Here is a 17,581-nt window from a genome sequence, read left to right as displayed (position 1 = left end):
TTTTTAACAAATCAAACACTGAAAAATTGGGCGTGCAAAATTATTCAGCCCCTTTACTTTCAGTGCAGCAAACTCTCTCCAGAAGTTCAGTGAGGATCTCTGAATGATCCAATGTTGACCTAAATGACTAATGATGATAAATACAATCCACCTGTGTGTAATCAAGTCTCCCTATAAATGCATCTGCACTGTGATAGTCTCAGAGGTTCGTTAAAAGTGCAGAGAGCATCATGAAGAACAAGGAACACACCAGGCAGGTCCGAGATAGTGTTGTGAAGAAGTTTAAAGCCGGATTTGGATACAAAAAGATTTCCCAAGCTTTAAACATCCCAAGGAGCACTGTGCAAGCGATAATATTGAAATGGAAGGAGTATCAGACCACTGTAAATCTACCAAGACCTGGCCGTCCCTCTAAACTTTCAGCTCATACAAGGAGAAGACTGATCAGAGATGCAGCCAAGAGGCCCATGATCACTCATGGATGAACTGCAGAAATCTACAGCTGAGGTGGGAGACTCTGTCCATAGGACAACAATCAGTCGTATATTGCACAAATCTGGCCTTTATGGAAGAGTGGCAAGCAGAAAGCCATTTCTTAAAGATATCCATAAAAAGTGTTGTTTAAAGTTTGCCACAAACCACCTGGGAGACACACCAAACATGTGGAAGAAGGTGCTCTGGTCAGATGAAACCAAAATGGAACTTTTTGGCAACAATGCAAGACGTTATGTTTGGCGTAAAAGCAACACAGCTCATCACCCTGAACACACCATCCCCACTGTCAAAAATGGTGGTGGCAGCATCATGGTTTGGGCCTGCTTTTCTTCAGCAGGGACAGGGAAGATGGTTAAAATTGATGGGAAGATGGATGGAGCCAAATACAGGACCATTCTGGAAGAAAACCTGATGGAGTCTGCAATAGACCTGAGACTGGGACGGAGATTTGTCTTCCAACAAGACAATGATCCAAAACATAAAGCAAAATCTACAATGGAATGGTTCAGAAATAAACATATCCAGGTGTTAGAATGGCCAAGTCAAAGTCCAGACCTGAATCCAATCGAGAATCTGTGGAAAGAACTGAAAACTGCTGTTCACAAATGCTCTCCATCCAACCTCACTGAGCTTGAGCTGTTTTGCAAGGAGGAATGGGAAAAAATTTCAGTCTCTCGATGTGCAAAACTGATAGAGACATACCCCAAGCGACATACAGCTGTAATCGCAGCAAAAGGTGGCGCTACAAAGTATTAACTTAAGGGGGCTGAATAATTTTGCACACCCAATTTTTCAGTTTTTGATTTGTTAAAAAAGTTTGAAATATCCAATAAATGTCGTTCCACTTCATGATTGTGTCCCACTTGTTGTTGATTCTTCACAAAAAAATACAGTTTTATATCTTTATGTTTGAAGCCTGAAATGTGGCAAAAGGTCGCAAAGTTCAAGGGGGCCGAATACTTTCGCAAGGCACTGTATAATTCCACGGTAAGTGGAAAATACTGTAATATTGTGAAAATTATGATGATTCCCTTTTAGTGTAGGAGCTGTTTGAAAAGACAGCCTGAAACTTAAGCCTGTTTTGGTGGGATGGAATTTTGGCCTGGCTGATTACATCGCCAGGTGATAAATTAGTTCATAGACCAATAAGAAAGTTCCAAACCACTCTGCAAATAACAGCTAGTTTTCAGTTTTTCCCTCCTCCCTCAGACCACTAAGACAGTCATAGCAAAATTATTGCTATAGAAATTGCTCTTGCTAAGAAGCTATTATTGTTTATTTTTTATCATTTTAATTGAAAACAATCACAGTAAGGAATTTAATTGTTACCCATAAATGATTTTGTATTGAAAAAAAATGGCTGCATTGGGCCTTTAAAATGACCAGAGACCCAATATACTGTAATCTGGTACCATAGAGCCGTGAGTACCAAAGCCACAGAGCCGTGACAGTCCGGCAACCCATTGTGACATAGCTACACGGTTCTGAGACCACTGTCCGCGGGGACGCACAGCCTGACCGCGCACCTCCCCCAAATTCCCAACCAACACGACTCTGCAAACGCGTCTTCTCTTCATTTGAATGGGGTGAAGGTTGGAGAAATTGCTCGAGCCGCACTGAGAAATCGGAAAGCAAACGGTCCAATATTCTAGAAAAGTGCTGTGCGGACCTGTACACCTTTTGGACTATGATAAGCATTTCATGTGTATTAAGCGTATTTACAGTGCTGTGAAAAATAACTTGCCCCCTTTATAATTTCCTCTATTTTTGCATATGTTTGATACTACAGTAAATGTTATCAGATCTTCAACCAAAACCGAATATTAGATAAATGGAAACTGAGTGAACAAATAACACAACAATTACATACTTATTTAAATTATTACATAAACAAAGTTACAGTTGAAGTCAGAAGTTTACATACACCTTTGCCAAATAGATTTAAACTCAAATTTTCAACATTACCAATATTTAATCTTAGTAAAAATTCCCCGTCTTAGGTCAGTTAGGATCACCACTTTATTTTAAGAATGTGCAATGTCAGAATAATTGTAGAGAATAATTTATTTCAGCTTTTATTTTTTTCATCGCATTCCCAGTGGGTCAGAAGTTTACATACACTCAATTAGCACTTGATAGCATTGCCTTTAAATTGTTTAACTTGGGTCAAACGTTTTGGGTAGCCTTCCACAAGCTTCCCACAATAAGTTGAGTGAATTCCTGACATTCCTCCTGACAGAGCTGGTGTAACTGAGTCAGGTTTGTAGGCCTCCTTGCTCGCATACACTTTTTCAGTTCTGCCCACAAATCTTCTACAGGATTGAGGTCAGGGCTTTGTGATGGCCACTCCAATACCTTGACTTTGTAGTCCTTAAGCCATTTTGCCACAACTTTGGAAGTATGCTTTGGTTTCATTGTCCATTTGGAAGACCCATTTGCGACGAAGCTTTAACTTCCTGACTGATGTCTTGAGATGTTGCTTCAATATATCCACATCATTTTCCTGCCTCACGATGCCATCTATTTTGTGAAGTGCCACAGATGCTCCTGCAGCAAAACACCCCCACAACATGATGCTGCCACCCCCATGCTTCACGGTTGGGATGGTGTTCTTCAGCTTGCAAGCATCCCCCTTTTTCCTCCAAACATAATGATGGTCATTATGGACAAACAGTTTTTATTTTTACTTCATCAGGCCAGAGGACATTTCTCCAAAAAGTACAATCTTCGTCTCCATGTGCAGTTGAAAACCGGTTTTGGAGCAGTGGATTCTTCCTTGCTTAAGCGGCCTTTCAGGTTATTTAGATACTGGACTCGTTTTACTGTGGATATAGATACTTCTGTACATGTTTCCTCCAGACTCTTCACAAGGTCCTTTGCTGTTGTTCTGGGATTGAGTTGCACTTTTCGCACCAAAATTTGTTCATCTCTAGGAGACAGAACGCGTCTCCTTCCTGAGCGGTATGACAGCTGTGTGGTCCCATGGTGTTTATACTTACATACTATTGTTTGTACAGTTGAACGTGGTATCTTCAGGCGTTTGGAAATTGCTCCCAAGGATTAACCAGACTTGTGGAGGTCTCTTTTGGAGGTCTCTTTTTTTCTGAGGTCTTGGCTGGTATCTTTTGATTTTTCCATGAGGTCACTGAGTTTGAAGGTAGACCTTGAAATACATCCACAGGTACACCTCCAATTGACTGAAAATAATGTCAATTAGCCTGTCAGAAGCTTCTAAAGCCATTACATAATTTTCAGGAATTTTCCAAGCTGTTTAAAGGCACAGTCAACTTAGTGTATGTAAACTTCTGACCCTCTGGAATTGTGATACAGTGAATTATAAGTGAAATAATCTGTCTGTAAACAATTGTTGGAAAGAATACTTGTGTCATGCACAAAGTAGATGCCCTAACCGACTTGCCAAAACTATAGTTTGTTAACAAGAAATTTGTGGAGTGGTTGAAAAACAAGTTTCAATGATTCCAACCTAAGTGTATGTAAACTTCAGACTGCAACTGTATGTAACACCCAATGCCCCTGTGTGAAAAAGTAATTGGCCGCGTTCAGCTGCAATGACTCCAACCATACACTTCCTGTAGTTGTTGATCAGTCTCTCACATCGCTGTGGAGAAATTTTGTTCTACTCTTCCATGCAGAACTTATTTAACTCAGTGACATTTCTGGGATTTCAAGCATGAACTGCTCGTTTCAAGTCCTGCCACAACATTTCATTTGGGATTAGGTCTGGACTAGGCCATTCCAAAATGTCTAATTTGTGTTTTTCTAGCCATTTTCATACAGACTTGATTGTGTGTTTTGGATCATTGTCTTGCTGCATGACTCAGCTTCCGCTTCAGCTTCAGCTCATAGATGGATGGCCTGACATTCTCCTGTATAATTCTCTGATACAGAGCAGTATTCATCGTTCCTTCCATTAAGGCAAGTTGTCCAGGTCCTGAGGCAGCAAAGCATCCCTAAACCATCACACTACCACCACCATGCTTGACCGTTGGTACAAGGTTCTTACTGTGGAATACATTGTTTGGTTTTCACCAGGCATAATGGGACCCATGTCGCCCAAAAATAAATGCAGTGCATTCGGAAAGTATTCAGACCCCTTGACTTTTTCCACGTTGTGTAACGTTGCAGCCCTATTGCAAAATGTATTTTAAAATACACCTACACTTTCAAGGGGTTTTCTTTATTTGTATTATTTTCTACATTGTAGAATAATAGTGAAGACATCAGAACTATGAATTAACACATATGGAATCATGTAGTAATATTTTAGATTCTTCAAAGTAGCCACCCTTTGCCTTGATGACAGTTGTGCACTCTTGGCAATCTCTCAACCAGCTTAACTTGGAATGCTTTTCCAATAGTCTTGAAGGAGTTCTACATATGCAGAGCACTTGTTGGCTGCTTTTCCTTCCCTCTGCGGTCTAACTCATCCCAAACCTTCTAAATTGGGTTGAGGTTGGGTGATTGTGGAGGCCAGGTCAACTGATGCAGCACTCCATCACTCTCCTTCTTGGTCAAATAGCACTTGCACAGCCTGGAGGTGTGTTGGGTCATTGTCTTGTTGAAAAAAAATGATTGTCCCACTAAGCCCAAACCAGATGGGATGGCATATCGCTGCAGAATGCTGTGGTAGCCATGCTGGTTAAGTGTGCCTTGAATTCTAAATAAATCACTGACAGTGTCACCAGCAAAGCACCCCAACACCCTCACACCTCCTCCACCATGCTTCACGGTGGGAAGCACAGATGCAGAGATAATCCGTTCACCTCTGCGTCTCACGAAGACACGTTGGTTGGAACCAAAAATCTCAAATTTTGACTCATCAGACCAAAGGACAGATTTCCACCAGTCTAATGTCCAGTGCTTGTGTTTCTCATGCAAGTTTCTTCTTATTATTGGTGTCCTTTAGTAGTGGTTTCTTTGCAGCAATTTGACCATAAAGGCCTGATTCATACAGTCTCCTCTGAACAGTTGATGTTAAGATGTGTCTGTTTCTTGAACTCTGTGAAGTATTTATTGGGCTGCAATTTCTGAGGCTGGTAACTCTAATGCTCAGCAGCAGAAGTAACTCTGGGTCTTCCTTTCATTGTGGCGGTCCTCATGAGAGACAGTTTTATCATAGCGCTTAATGGTTTTTGCAACTGCACGTGAAGAAACATTAAAAGTTCTTGACATTTTCCGGATTGACTGACTTTCATGTCTTAAAGTAATGAACTGTTATTTATCTTTGCATATTTGAGCTGTTCTTGCCATACTATGGACTTGGTCTTTTACCAAGTAGGGCCATCTTCTTTATACAAACCCTACCATGTCACAACACAACGGATTGGCTGAAACGCATTAAGGAAACATATTCCACAAAGTAACTTTTAACAAGGCACACCAGTTAATTGAAATGCATTCCAGGTGACTACCTCGTGAAGCTGGTTGAGAGAATGCCAAGAGTGTGCAAAGCTGTCATCAAGGCAAAGGGTGGCTACCTTGAAGAATCTCAAATTTAAAATACATTTGGATTTGTTTAACACTTTTTTGGTTACTACATGATTCCATTTGTTTTATTTCATAGTTTTGATGTCTTCACTATTATTCTATAATGTAGAAATAAAAAAAATAAGGAAAAACCCTGGAATGAGAAGGTGTGTCCAAACCTTTGACTGGTACTGTATATCTAATCAATCTACATACAATACTCGAATAATGACAAAGTTAAAACAGGTTTTTAGAAATGTTTTCTAATTTGGCCTTACTGAGGAGCTCAGTGACATTCAACGTGACACTGTCACTGTCAATAACATTAACAAAAGGATATCTACTCATAGGAAGTGTCACCAAAAATCCCTACAAAATGTATAAATATTAAATATAATTCACCAAGACCTTTCTAAATAGTTTAATTTGTGTTGTCAGAAAGGCTTGGGGGGGAGACTTTCAACTCACCTTAGCATTCCCATTGACTAGCACTCCGAGGTTCCCAGGGGAGTCGGCGTTCCGGATGTCCAAGTCGTGAGGCGACACGTACAGCTTCCTGTTCCCTGGGCCGAAGAACTGCATCTCCGTCAGCCCCACCTGGCACCTGTTCCCCCAGTTACTCAGGATCTCCATGGTGACGTACACGGTGGGTGGTGCCTCCACCGAGACCCGCCTCCTCTGCCACCATGACAACGACAGAACTTCACGAGTCAAGCCAACCGTCACTTCATAAAGTACATCATACATGCGTGTGTTTGGTGTTTTTGTGTGTGTCTGTCTCTCTTTCTCTCACTGTCTGTCTCACCTAGTTACTCACCGGTGGTTTGCTATTATCCGTCTTCACTGTCTGCGGGATTTCAAAGTTTGTGCCTGCCTCTAGTTTCTCCAACGCCTTTAGTAGTCTCTGCTGTTGCCTGAAAGAAAACGATTATTCATCAATTCTTTCACCACATCAATAGTCTTTGACCCTGCTCTTGGTGATTATCTATGGAAATGGATGCATGGTCACAGACAGTTATTGAAGACTCCCTACAGCTTTGTTGACTAAACCTGCTTCAAGGTCAGAGAGGTTAGGCTATCACTTACAGGTTTCTGATCGTTAGAGAGCCTCGATCGAAGGTATACAATTAATGGTGCTCTGGCGCCGCCCATCCAAGACATTACCACGAGTTTTGTACTGTACTGTAGTCTGTACATGGTGTTATTTTCCCAGCATAGTACACAAGCATGACGGAGTTAGTAATGCCAGTGTCTTTCTAAACTGTCACCAGTTAAGACTATATCTGGCCACTTCCCGATATGCAAACTAGCATTCCTTATAGATGATTTCATTCTCTGTAGTATGCTATTTGTGGATACTATTGGAACATAGCCATTCAATGTTTTTTTCCTTTGTGACAGTCAAGGATAGAAGAGATTAGTATAGACCCGGATCATGAGATTAGTATAGACCCGGATTTGACACCCCTGGTACAGACTTAGATAGTAACTTAGATTTCTGTCCTTATTCCTCTCTATATGCATAGAGTGTAGTGACAGCAGTGTGTAACGTTGCAGTACACTACCTGGGACCCATGAGGATGACTCTCTGCATGGCTCTGGTCACCCCACTTTCATCTTTGTCGTCATCGTCGTCACGCAGCGAGCCGTTCATCATCTGGTATCCCATCACCTGTGGATTTACAATGGAGTTAGACCTAGAGAGGATAATAGCCTAACTATATTCAACTAAATGTAGAAAAGATTAGAAAATAAGAGACAGGGATAGGCTAGACTGTAAAACATGAATCACTACAGCAGACAGGTCACAAGAAGATAACACAACCCACTAGTTGACCCAGCACAGCACACTCTGATTGTGCCCATAGAAATATCATTAAATTCATTAATTCTATTTCTATGGTTGTTATCTGTCCTACCGGGGTGCGGCTGAAGGCCCTGGGCTCGGGGCTCTGCAGTGGGCTGTTCCCTCTCTGCAGGGCCTGGAGCACCCTGCAAGCAGTCTCCTCCGAGTCGCGCTCCTCTTGGGAGGCCTTCCTTGCTGCAGACAGGGGGCGCTCTACATGATTCCACGGCCCTGAGAGAGCGAGTGGAGTCAGAGAAAGGGGGGGGGGGGGTTAAGAGAGAGAGAGAGAGAGGGAAAGAAAGAAAGAGTCATACTCTTGAAACACAGTTCAGGGACCATTGTACACTTGACTGTTGTTTACTATGCAACAGCTATTTTCTACTAAGGCCTCTTAGGTTTATGAATGACATGAATCCAGGGCAGAACATACGTTGAGGATCTCTGCCATCCCTGCACTCTTCTGAAGAGGGCCTGTCCAGAGTTTTGCTCTTCACCAGCAGAGGCTTGGTGGGTATGTAGGTCTCCAGGTTGTCTTTCCTCTTGGCCGACAGCGAACGCTCGATCTTACGGCCTGCAACATAATGGAAAAAAGGTAGAGAAAGGTCAAAGAATAGAGACCACCTGAAGCAAATGCCAGGCTCAATAAAATCTCTAAAGTGCCGTCCTCTACTTGTCTCCTTCCTTTCAGCTGCAATGATATAAAAGATCTGGTGGGTACTGCCTACTCCTCAGTAGGCAGCCACCATATTACTTTCACCAATCCTTTCATTTCAGATCAGTGCAAACGAAGGGGGGGACAAGGAAAGGTAGCCACTATAGTTGATGGTTAAGATGCACTCCTGGCTGAATAACATTAATACATGATATCGTAATCCATATTGTTGGAGTACCTTTAGGAGAGGGCCCAAAGTCCAGCACTATAAGGTCTGCAGGGTCGTGAAGGCAGCCTTTGGGTCCAGTGGCTCGCGGATGGTTTGTGTTAGTAGATGTTTTGTTGGAGGAGGAAAGAGGCAGACCTAGCTCTTCCAGGCTCTCCGTGCTCTCCTCCCTCTCAATCTGCTCCTCCACCCACTCCTCGTCTGACTCCTCCCCCGCCGACCCCCGGCTGCCGCTGCTCCGCCGCACGCTCACCTCCAGGCTCCGTCGAAGCACCTGAGCGCCAAAAAAACACCAGGGGTATGTTCAATTGAGTTGAAATGGTAATGAAAAGTACATGCATTTCCTCCTCTGTTTCAAAATGTTTTCATCCCGTTTTGTGACCAAATGAACACTACTCAGCTCTCACCCTCACGTCACTGCATTGTATGTAACACTAACCACAAACAAGGATAACACTGAGCTATAACGCAGGTTGAAGAAACAGGGCAGTTCTACATTTTACGTGCCATGATTTATATCGCTCTGAAGGGGAGTGCTTGCTTGACATAAAAGGAAATGAAAAATGTTGTAAATTAACGCTAAAATCAGCGCACTCCGGATAGAAATCTATGATTTACAACTACATATAATCTGGTGATGTGTAAATGGTGAAGATTGCTGTATTTCTTGCACTTTGGTTGCCCGGATCAGTGTCTTGGACACTATCTTAGGGAGAGAAAAGAGGAAAAAGAGGGAGAGAGAGAGAAGAGGAAGCAGAGGAGGGAGAGAAAAAAAACAGCTGATCTCTCACCTTGACCTCGTTAATGTTGAGTAGGACACGTTCGCTTTGATGTTCAGGCTCCACCTGGCTACCTCCTCGGCCATCAGCCCTGGAGGCAAACGAACGTGACAACTTACAGGATTCTCGCCGCGAGTGGGGACTATGAGGAGAGCGTGGACTCGACCGCTGGAGAGGAACAGGGTGAATACAGAGCAGAGTGAGATGCAATCATGCAAACCCAGACTGACAGCTGCATTTGACACATACAGCTACTGGCACACGCCATGGAAATATGGCAGAAAGAACAGTAAACCCCACACACGCATGAGCCTGATGGGCATTGTTTTGTTCCTACTTTACCTCCATCTCTATGCTGTCGTAGGGTTCAAAGTCTTCAGAGTACCGTCTCTCTGGAGATATCCGCAAACAGGGTCCTTGTTCTGTTCGAATATTGATCGAGTTCTGCAAAGATGAAAATAGAAAACACAATATTATTCACAACACAAACAGTACATTCTATTCCATTTGTGTGGAAATGTCTATGTAGATCTATCCAACTATACATTAGGGTTAGGCTGTGTAAAGACCATTAGAAATAGAATGACTAGATTATATTTCTAGGATGTAGACTAGAATGGCTGTACCTGAACCCATTCTCTCCTCTGCACTTTTCCCAGGGCAGTGAGACTCCTCTTCCTGCTGTTCACCTCCAGATTGTGGATTTCCTCCTCTGCTAGCTGCGAACCCCTTCTGGAGGCATCTGGTGATGAGTCAGAGGCAGAGAGCGCAAAGTCACTGCACATGAGCAGTCAAATCCGCCATCAAGTGAAGAGCAGAGGTTACATAGCACAGATGGTACCATAGCACACAGAGGGGGAAAAAATGGGCACCGGTTATAACTGTCACTATCATTTATTCAACGGCCGAGGGCATAGGATTATATCATGCTAACTGAGGGGTGAGGTGGTGTTCTGCTGGTAATATGCCACAAGGACGCTACGAAGATTAGTTTAGTCATAAAGTATTTATAAACAGGGACATAATCTACAATAGCCTAACAAGGATTTAGTAATGTAGAAAAGATGGTTTGTAGTCTATGCTCAGTCATGCATGCTGTGTACCAGCCGTGTGTGTAGCTCTCAGAGCGGGCGGTGGCGAGGTGACAGACTTCTGGTTGGGTCTCTTGGTCTGCTTGCTAGCGTTAGCATTAGCCCCATTCAGATAGATGGAGAAGCCCTGCTCCAGACAACCTAGCTCAATCTCCTTTGGCTCTTTAGTTTTCAGTCTCTTTAAGATCCTATGGGTTAAAGGTCAAAGGGTTATCATCACTATGAAATAAACACATTTTCATAATAAGTGGTTTATGAACCTTTGAAAATTAGATTAAAAAAAAACATGTTTCAAGTCTGTTTTCATGTTTTTTGTATGCATGTGAGAGAACATAATATTATATATGCAAGCAGGTCAAACGAGCGGAGCCTAATCCCTAGAAACCAAATTGCCCTCAGTTTGCGTGTCTGTGTCACTAATAATCATTTGTGTCACTCAATCTCTCAGCACAAGGACCTAATCAAAGTCTACCTTATCTATAAATTTAAGTATTAGACTACTGACAGTCAGTTACTGTGTCCTCTAAGTGTACCTGGAACGGCCTCTCCTAATAAGGCATTTGCCCTACACTTCACCCATTTTTGTGCTGAAGGGCGATTAAATATTCATTCAGTGTTTCTTCGGCAGACAACAACAGGAAACCGTGTCAGAGAGAAAAGTCACGCGTCAGCCATTTCAGGAACACGTACAGTATCACAATACACTAGGTCATGCTCCAGTGATCCCAATAGCTCTTTACACTCGTACCCGTATACGGGTCAAAAATGGCAGATTTGGCACTGATAGAACACCTACATTGGAACACAGTGGCTGTACAGTAACATGCTATGCATGACATCAGAGCTCTGGCTCTGCGCTTCACAGCACTGTATGAGTTTTGACTGGCAGCAGTTCTGAACTTGAGAACCTGGGCGACAAGAAGTTGCCCCATCCTGCTTATTTTCAGACTAGATGGACTACTTCATAGCCTAGACTTGTGCAGTGTCCTACACCATGCAATTATCTTGCGTCAAATGGGAGTAAAAACAATCCAAGGCTGAGATGAAATGTAAAAATCTTGACAACTTGACTACTTAATACTTCTTATCGTCAGCATGCCATTCAATACGAACAGATAGAATAAACCAATTAAATATAGGGCCTAAGGCTCATGCAATACACAAGAAATGCTAACATGCAGCAATAACCTTGGCATAGACATAACATTGAAAGACGGAAAGGATGTTGTGGTACTAAATATTGAGTGACATTTATAGCCTCAGTCTACTGAAGTTAAAATGTGATGAGAAAAACAAAAACAGAAAGTGTCAAATGATAACATAACTTCAAAAAATGTTGAATGGAGTGTTAGCATCAGACGTCTTTGAAATTAAGATCATGGATAGGCTATGAGGATTATTCTGGTTTGAGTACTGACAATAGCAAAACATTCAATATAGCCTAGCTAGAAAATTCACAGGCGCATGCAGGTTGTGAAAAGAGAATGAAATCACTAGCTCTCTTACATAAGTCTAGCAGCCAACTTGGCTTCAAAATATGCAGGAGCACTGGAGGAGCAGGAGGAATGGTGAAGGAAGAAAAGAGGAGAAAAACAATGAAAGAGGGAGAAGACAGGAGAACAGCAGCATAGATGCACTATAATATTATGTTATAAGAGGTGCAATACTGACTTTGGCCAATGGCCATGTAGGCAATCTATTGAAAATAGTGTAATTCACACACCTTATGTAATTCCAGATGCAATAAAAAACTAAATATTGCAGAAATAAACTTGTATGCACTTCAACAATTTTGAATGGAGTGTTAGCATCAGACATAATTGAAATTAAGATAATGGGTAGGCATACTTGTATGCACCAAACATTGAATCCATAGGCTGTTTATTTTCACAATGTACATCCGTAATCCAATCATCCAATCAATTCGGCAGGGACATATGCGGGATGCTATCCTCCACAGCATGGCCTTTGCTCCAGATCAAAACTCCAAACCTACAACCTAATATTGGCCAGAATTAACTGGAGGGATTACTGCTACTAAGGTTTCCTTTTTCCAAGCTATACGGAGGGTGCTCTAGCAAACGAACAGCAGAGACCTGAGGACACCATCCAACCTGGAACTGAGTGAGTAGTGTTTGGTCTCATGAGATTTCGAAAGCCTAGACTAAAAAGGAAAAATAAAAACAAAGTACGGTCACGGTTGATGAAAGGAGCGGACCAAGGTGCAGCGTGGTGAGCGTACATGTTCTTTAATTAAGAAAGACGCCGAACAAAACAATACACACTACAAAACCGTGAAGCTTAAGGCTAAGTGCCATAAAGAAAGTCAACTTCCCACCAGAAAGGTGGGAAAAAAGGCACCTAAGTATGGTTCCCAATCAGAGACAACGATAGACAGCCGTCCCTGATGGAGAACCATACCTGGCCAAAACATAGAGATAGAAAATCATAGAAACACAACACATAGAAATGCCCACCCCAACTCACACCCTGACCAAACCAAAATGGAGATCCTTTTTATGTCTCTATTTTGGTTTGGTCAGGGCGTGAGTTGGGGTGGGCATTTCTATGTGTTGTGTTTCTATGATTTTCTATCTCTATGTTTTGGCCAGGTATGGTTCTCCATCAGGGACAGCTGTCTATCGTTGTCTCTGATTGGGAACCATACTTAGGTGCCTTAGGTCAGGGCGTGACAAGTACATTACAATTATATAAACTACGCAAAAAAATAAATGTCCTCTCACTGTAAACTGCGTTTATTTTCAGCAAACTTAACGTGTGTAAATATTTGTGTGAGCATAACAAGATTCAACAACTGAGATATAAACTGAGCAAGTTCCACAGACATGTGACTAACAGAAATGGAATAATGTGTTCCTGAACAAAGGGGGGTAAAAACTAACAGTGAATATCTGGTGTGGCCACCAGCTGCATTAAGTACTGCAGTGCATCTCCTCCTCATGGACTGCACCAGATTTGCCAGTTCTTGCTGTGAGATGTTACCCCACTCTTCCACCAAGGGGGGGAATGGCCCTAGCCCTCACCCTCCGATCCAACAGGTCCCAGACGTGCTCAGTGGGACTGAGATCCGGGCTCTTCACTGGCCATGGCAGAACACTGACATTCCTGTCATGCAGGAAATCACGCACAGAACAAGAAGTATGGCTGGTGGCATTGTCATGCTGGCGGGTCATGTCAGGAAGGGTACCACATGAGGGAGGAGGATGTCTTCCCTGTAACGCACAGAGTTGAGATTGCCTGCAATGACAACAAGCTCAGCCCGATGATGCTGTGACACACCGCCCCAAACCATGATGGACCCTCCCCCTCCAAATCGATCAGAGTACAGGCCTCGGTGTAACGCTCATTCCTTCGACGATAAATGCAAATCCGACCATCACCCCTGGTGAGACAAAACCGTGACTCGTCAGTGAAGAGCACTTTTTGCCAGTCCTGTCTGGTCCAGCGTCGGTGGGTTTGTGCCCATAGGCGACGTTGTTGCCGGTGATGTCTGGTGAGGACCTGCCTTACAACAGGCCTACAAGCCCTCGGTCCAGCCTCTCTCAGCCTATTGAGAACAGTCTGAACACTGATGGAGGGATTGTGCGTTCCTGGTGTAACTCTGGCAGTTGTTGTTACCATCCTGTACCTGTCCCGCAGGTGTGATGTTCGGATGTACCAATCCTGTGCAGGTGGTGTTGTTACACGTGGTCTGCCACTGCGAGGACGATCAGCTGTTCGTCCTGTCTCCCTGTAGCACTGTCTTAGTTGTCTCACAGTACGGACATTGCAATTTATTGCCCTGGCCACATCTGCAGTGCTCATGCCTCCTTGCAGCATGCCTAAGGCACGTTCACGGAGATGAGCAGGGACACTGGGAATCTTTCTTTTGGTGTTTTTGACATTTTCATAACTGTAACCTTAATTGCCTACAGTCTGTAAAATGTTAGTGTCTTAATGACCGTTCCACAGGTGCATGTTCATTAATTGTTTATGGTTCATTGAACAAGCATGGGAAACAGTGTTTAAACCCTTTACAATGAAGATCTGTGAAGTTTAGATTTTTACGAATCATCTTTGAAAGACAGGGTCCTGAAAAAGTGACGTTTCTTTATTTGCTGAGTTTATTTTACTTCATGGGACTGAATGCTGAGTTAAGGCTGCCAGGCCTGCATGGATAGACCAGATACAACTTCAATTAGCACTGAGGTGTGAAGTGAGAGGTGTCAAGGCCTTTGGGTCCAACAAGTGGCAGGAGTCTTTCAAGCCCCCTCCAGCTGTTCAAAGACCATCCACTGGCATTTTCTACAAGAAATCTGCCCCCAGAAATAAAAGTTTCTCCCAAGTGGGTGTGACGCCTAGTCCCGTTGCCTGCTGCAGTGCTGCTTGGATTCCACCTGGCAATCTGTTCACTGTCTGCCCGGGCCCGTCTCCCCTGTCTGGTACAGGTACCCCCCCTTTCCCGGGCTTTCGCTTACCTCTAGCATACCCGCACTGTTGGGGCGAGTGACTCTGAACTTACAATGGCTATCTCCAAGTCGTTATGTATATATTTTTAAAAGATTTTCCATTTTGCCTCATTACTTTTTTATTTCACTTCTATTTAACTAGGTAGGCCAGTTGAGAACAAGTTCTCATTTACAACTGCGACCTGGCCAAGATAAAGTAAAGTAGTGCGACAAAAAACAACAGCAGAGTTACAGACAAACGTACAGTCAAAAACATAAAAAATAAAAATCTATGTACAGTGTGTGCAAATGTAGAAGAGTAGGGAGGTAGGCAATAAATAGGCCATAGAGGCAAAAATAATTAACATTTTGATAGATGTGCAGATGATGATGTGCAAGTAGAGATACTGGGGTGCAAAAGAGCAAGAGGGTAAGTAATAATATGGGGATGAGGTAGTCGGGTGTGCTATTTACAGATTGGCTGTGTACAGATAGTGATTGGTAAGCAGCTCTGACAGCTGATGCTTAAAGTTAGAGAGGGAGATATACGACTCCAGCTTCAGAGATTTTTGCAATTCGTTCCAGTCAATAGCAGCAGAGAACAGGAAGGAAAGGCGGCCAAAGTAAGTGTTGGCTTTGGGGATCACCAGTGCAATATACTGCTGGAGCGCGTGCTACGGTTGGGTGTTGCTATGGTGTCCGGTTGCTGTGGGTGCTGAGATGTTGGCCAGGGTAGGGGTAGCCAGGTGGAAAGTATGGCCAGCCGTGGAAAAATGCTTATTGAAATGATTGATTAATGTAGGTTTATCAGTGGTGACAGTGTTTCCTATCCTCAGTGCAGTGGGCAGCTGGGAGGAGGTGCTCTTATTCTCCATGGACTTTGCAGTGTCCCAAAATGTTTTGGAATTAGTGCTACAGGAAGCAAATTTCTGTTTGAAAAAGCTAGCCTTAGCTTTCCTAACTGACTGAGTATATTGCTTCCTGACTTTGCATATCGCCGGGGATGCTAATGCAGAACGCTGCAGTCAAGTCTGTGGTGAACCAAGGGCTATATCTGTTCATATCTGTTCTTAGTTCTACATTTTTTGAATGGGGCATGCTTACTTAAGATGGAGAGGAATGCACTTTTGAAAAGAAATTAGGCATCCTAAAGCCCTTCTTACATCAGCTGATATCTCAAAGTGCTGTACAGAAACCCAGCCTAAAACCCCAAACAGTAAGCAATGCAGGTGTAGAAGCACGGTGGCTAGGAAAAATTCCCTAGAAAGGCCAGAACCTAGGAAGAAACCTAGAGAGGAACCAGGCTATGAGAGGTGGCCAGTCCTCTTCTGGCTGTGCCGGGTGGAGATTATAACAGAACATGGCCAAGATGTTAAAATGTTTATAGATGACCAGCAGGGTCAAATAATAATGATCACAGTGGATGTCGAGGATGCAACAGGACAGCACCTCTAGAGTAAATATGAACAGTTTAGGGTTCCATAGCCACAGGCAGAACAGTTGAAACTGGAACAGCAGCAAGGCCAGGTGGACTGGGGACAGCAAGGAGTCATCATGCCAGGTAGTCCTGACGCATGGTACTAGGGCTCAGGTCCTCCGAGAGAGAGAAAGAGAGAATTAGAGAGAGCATACTTAAATTCACACAGGACACAGGATAAGACAGAAGAAGTACTCCAGATTTAACAAACTGACCCTAGCCTCCCGACACATAAACTACTGCAGCATAAATACTGGAGGCTGAGACAGGTGGGGTCAGGAGATACTGTGGCCCCATCCGATGAGACCCCCGGACAGGGACAAACAGGCAGGATATAACCCCACCCACTTTGCCAAAGCTCTATTGTGCTTTTGATGCCAGGTGCCATAGCAGTCTCTTTCTGCTGTAAAGTGAGTATCAACAGGTATAATAAACAGATTGAATATATTATTATAGACCTGCTAGATCTACTGTCTCTTTTATATTATGACATTCCAGCTAGATCTACTGTCTTTATTATATTACAACAGACCAGCTGTATCTACTGTCTCCATTTCACTTTGGCCATTGTTGTGGGCCTGCCCTCCCCTCAACAGCCTCAAATAGGCTATTTCATGTGGGTTGGGGTGGGGCGGCAGACACACGCATCTCACATTTCATTTACATTACATTTTTATATATTGCTTCTAACAATAAGAAAAAAATATATATATTTTAGATTATTAATTTCAAACAAGGGCATTAGCATGAGAAGAACTTACCAGTCCAAAACATTTCCTGTCCGTTCAAAAAATATTCCTCCACTTGGGAATCGCTAAATGAATCGTCCTACAACAATCTGTCTCGCTTTTCAGATCAATTTCTTCTAAAATTGTGTGTACACCTGTATATCTAGACTTCGGTTTATCTTTCCCTGACTTAGTCGCCATTGATATATAAACAGCTGAATCTGCGCATTTACCAAACAATGCAGTACGTAATATGCGTAGCTCCTTCCGGTATAAAACTTCAATAGGGAATGACTCATGGGTTGGTCTTCCAACACATAACCATTGCATATTGCTGTTTACCTCAGCTCAT

General features: G+C 43.1%; 1 protein-coding gene across 10 annotated transcripts in view; it reads right to left on the bottom strand.

Moving 5' to 3' along the window:
• LOC110498842 (katanin-interacting protein) overlaps window positions 1–17,581 on the bottom strand; it is a 47,887-nt gene that overhangs the window by 24,659 nt on the left and 5,647 nt on the right. For 5 of the 10 annotated variants that reach the window (XM_036955639.1, XM_036955640.1, XM_036955642.1 and 2 more), the window contains exons 1-11: window positions 12,083–12,887; window positions 10,589–10,764; window positions 10,112–10,227; window positions 9,828–9,929; window positions 9,498–9,653; window positions 8,719–8,980; window positions 8,259–8,399; window positions 7,902–8,059; window positions 7,548–7,654; window positions 6,800–6,896; window positions 6,451–6,660 (exon numbers count right to left, since the gene is read on the bottom strand). In XM_036955639.1, the coding sequence (XP_036811534.1) occupies window positions 6,451–6,660; window positions 6,800–6,896; window positions 7,548–7,654; window positions 7,902–8,059; window positions 8,259–8,399; window positions 8,719–8,980; window positions 9,498–9,653; window positions 9,828–9,929; window positions 10,112–10,227; window positions 10,589–10,764; window positions 12,083–12,084 (1,527 nt within the window). In that variant the 5' untranslated portion in view covers window positions 12,085–12,887. Of the gene's footprint in view, window positions 1–6,450; window positions 6,661–6,799; window positions 6,897–7,547; window positions 7,655–7,901; window positions 8,060–8,258; window positions 8,400–8,718; window positions 8,981–9,497; window positions 9,654–9,827; window positions 9,930–10,111; window positions 10,228–10,588; window positions 10,765–12,082; window positions 12,889–17,581 lie in introns of those variants that run through there. The other 5 variants (XR_005037913.1, XR_005037912.1, XM_036955645.1 and 2 more) reach the window with 3 other exon arrangements.

Source organism: Oncorhynchus mykiss, chromosome 20, assembly GCF_013265735.2.
Source record: "Oncorhynchus mykiss isolate Arlee chromosome 20, USDA_OmykA_1.1, whole genome shotgun sequence".
NCBI lineage: Eukaryota > Metazoa > Chordata > Actinopteri > Salmoniformes > Salmonidae > Oncorhynchus > Oncorhynchus mykiss.
The sequence above is the reverse complement of the archived record's forward strand: the minus strand, read 5'-3'. Positions and strand labels throughout refer to the sequence as shown.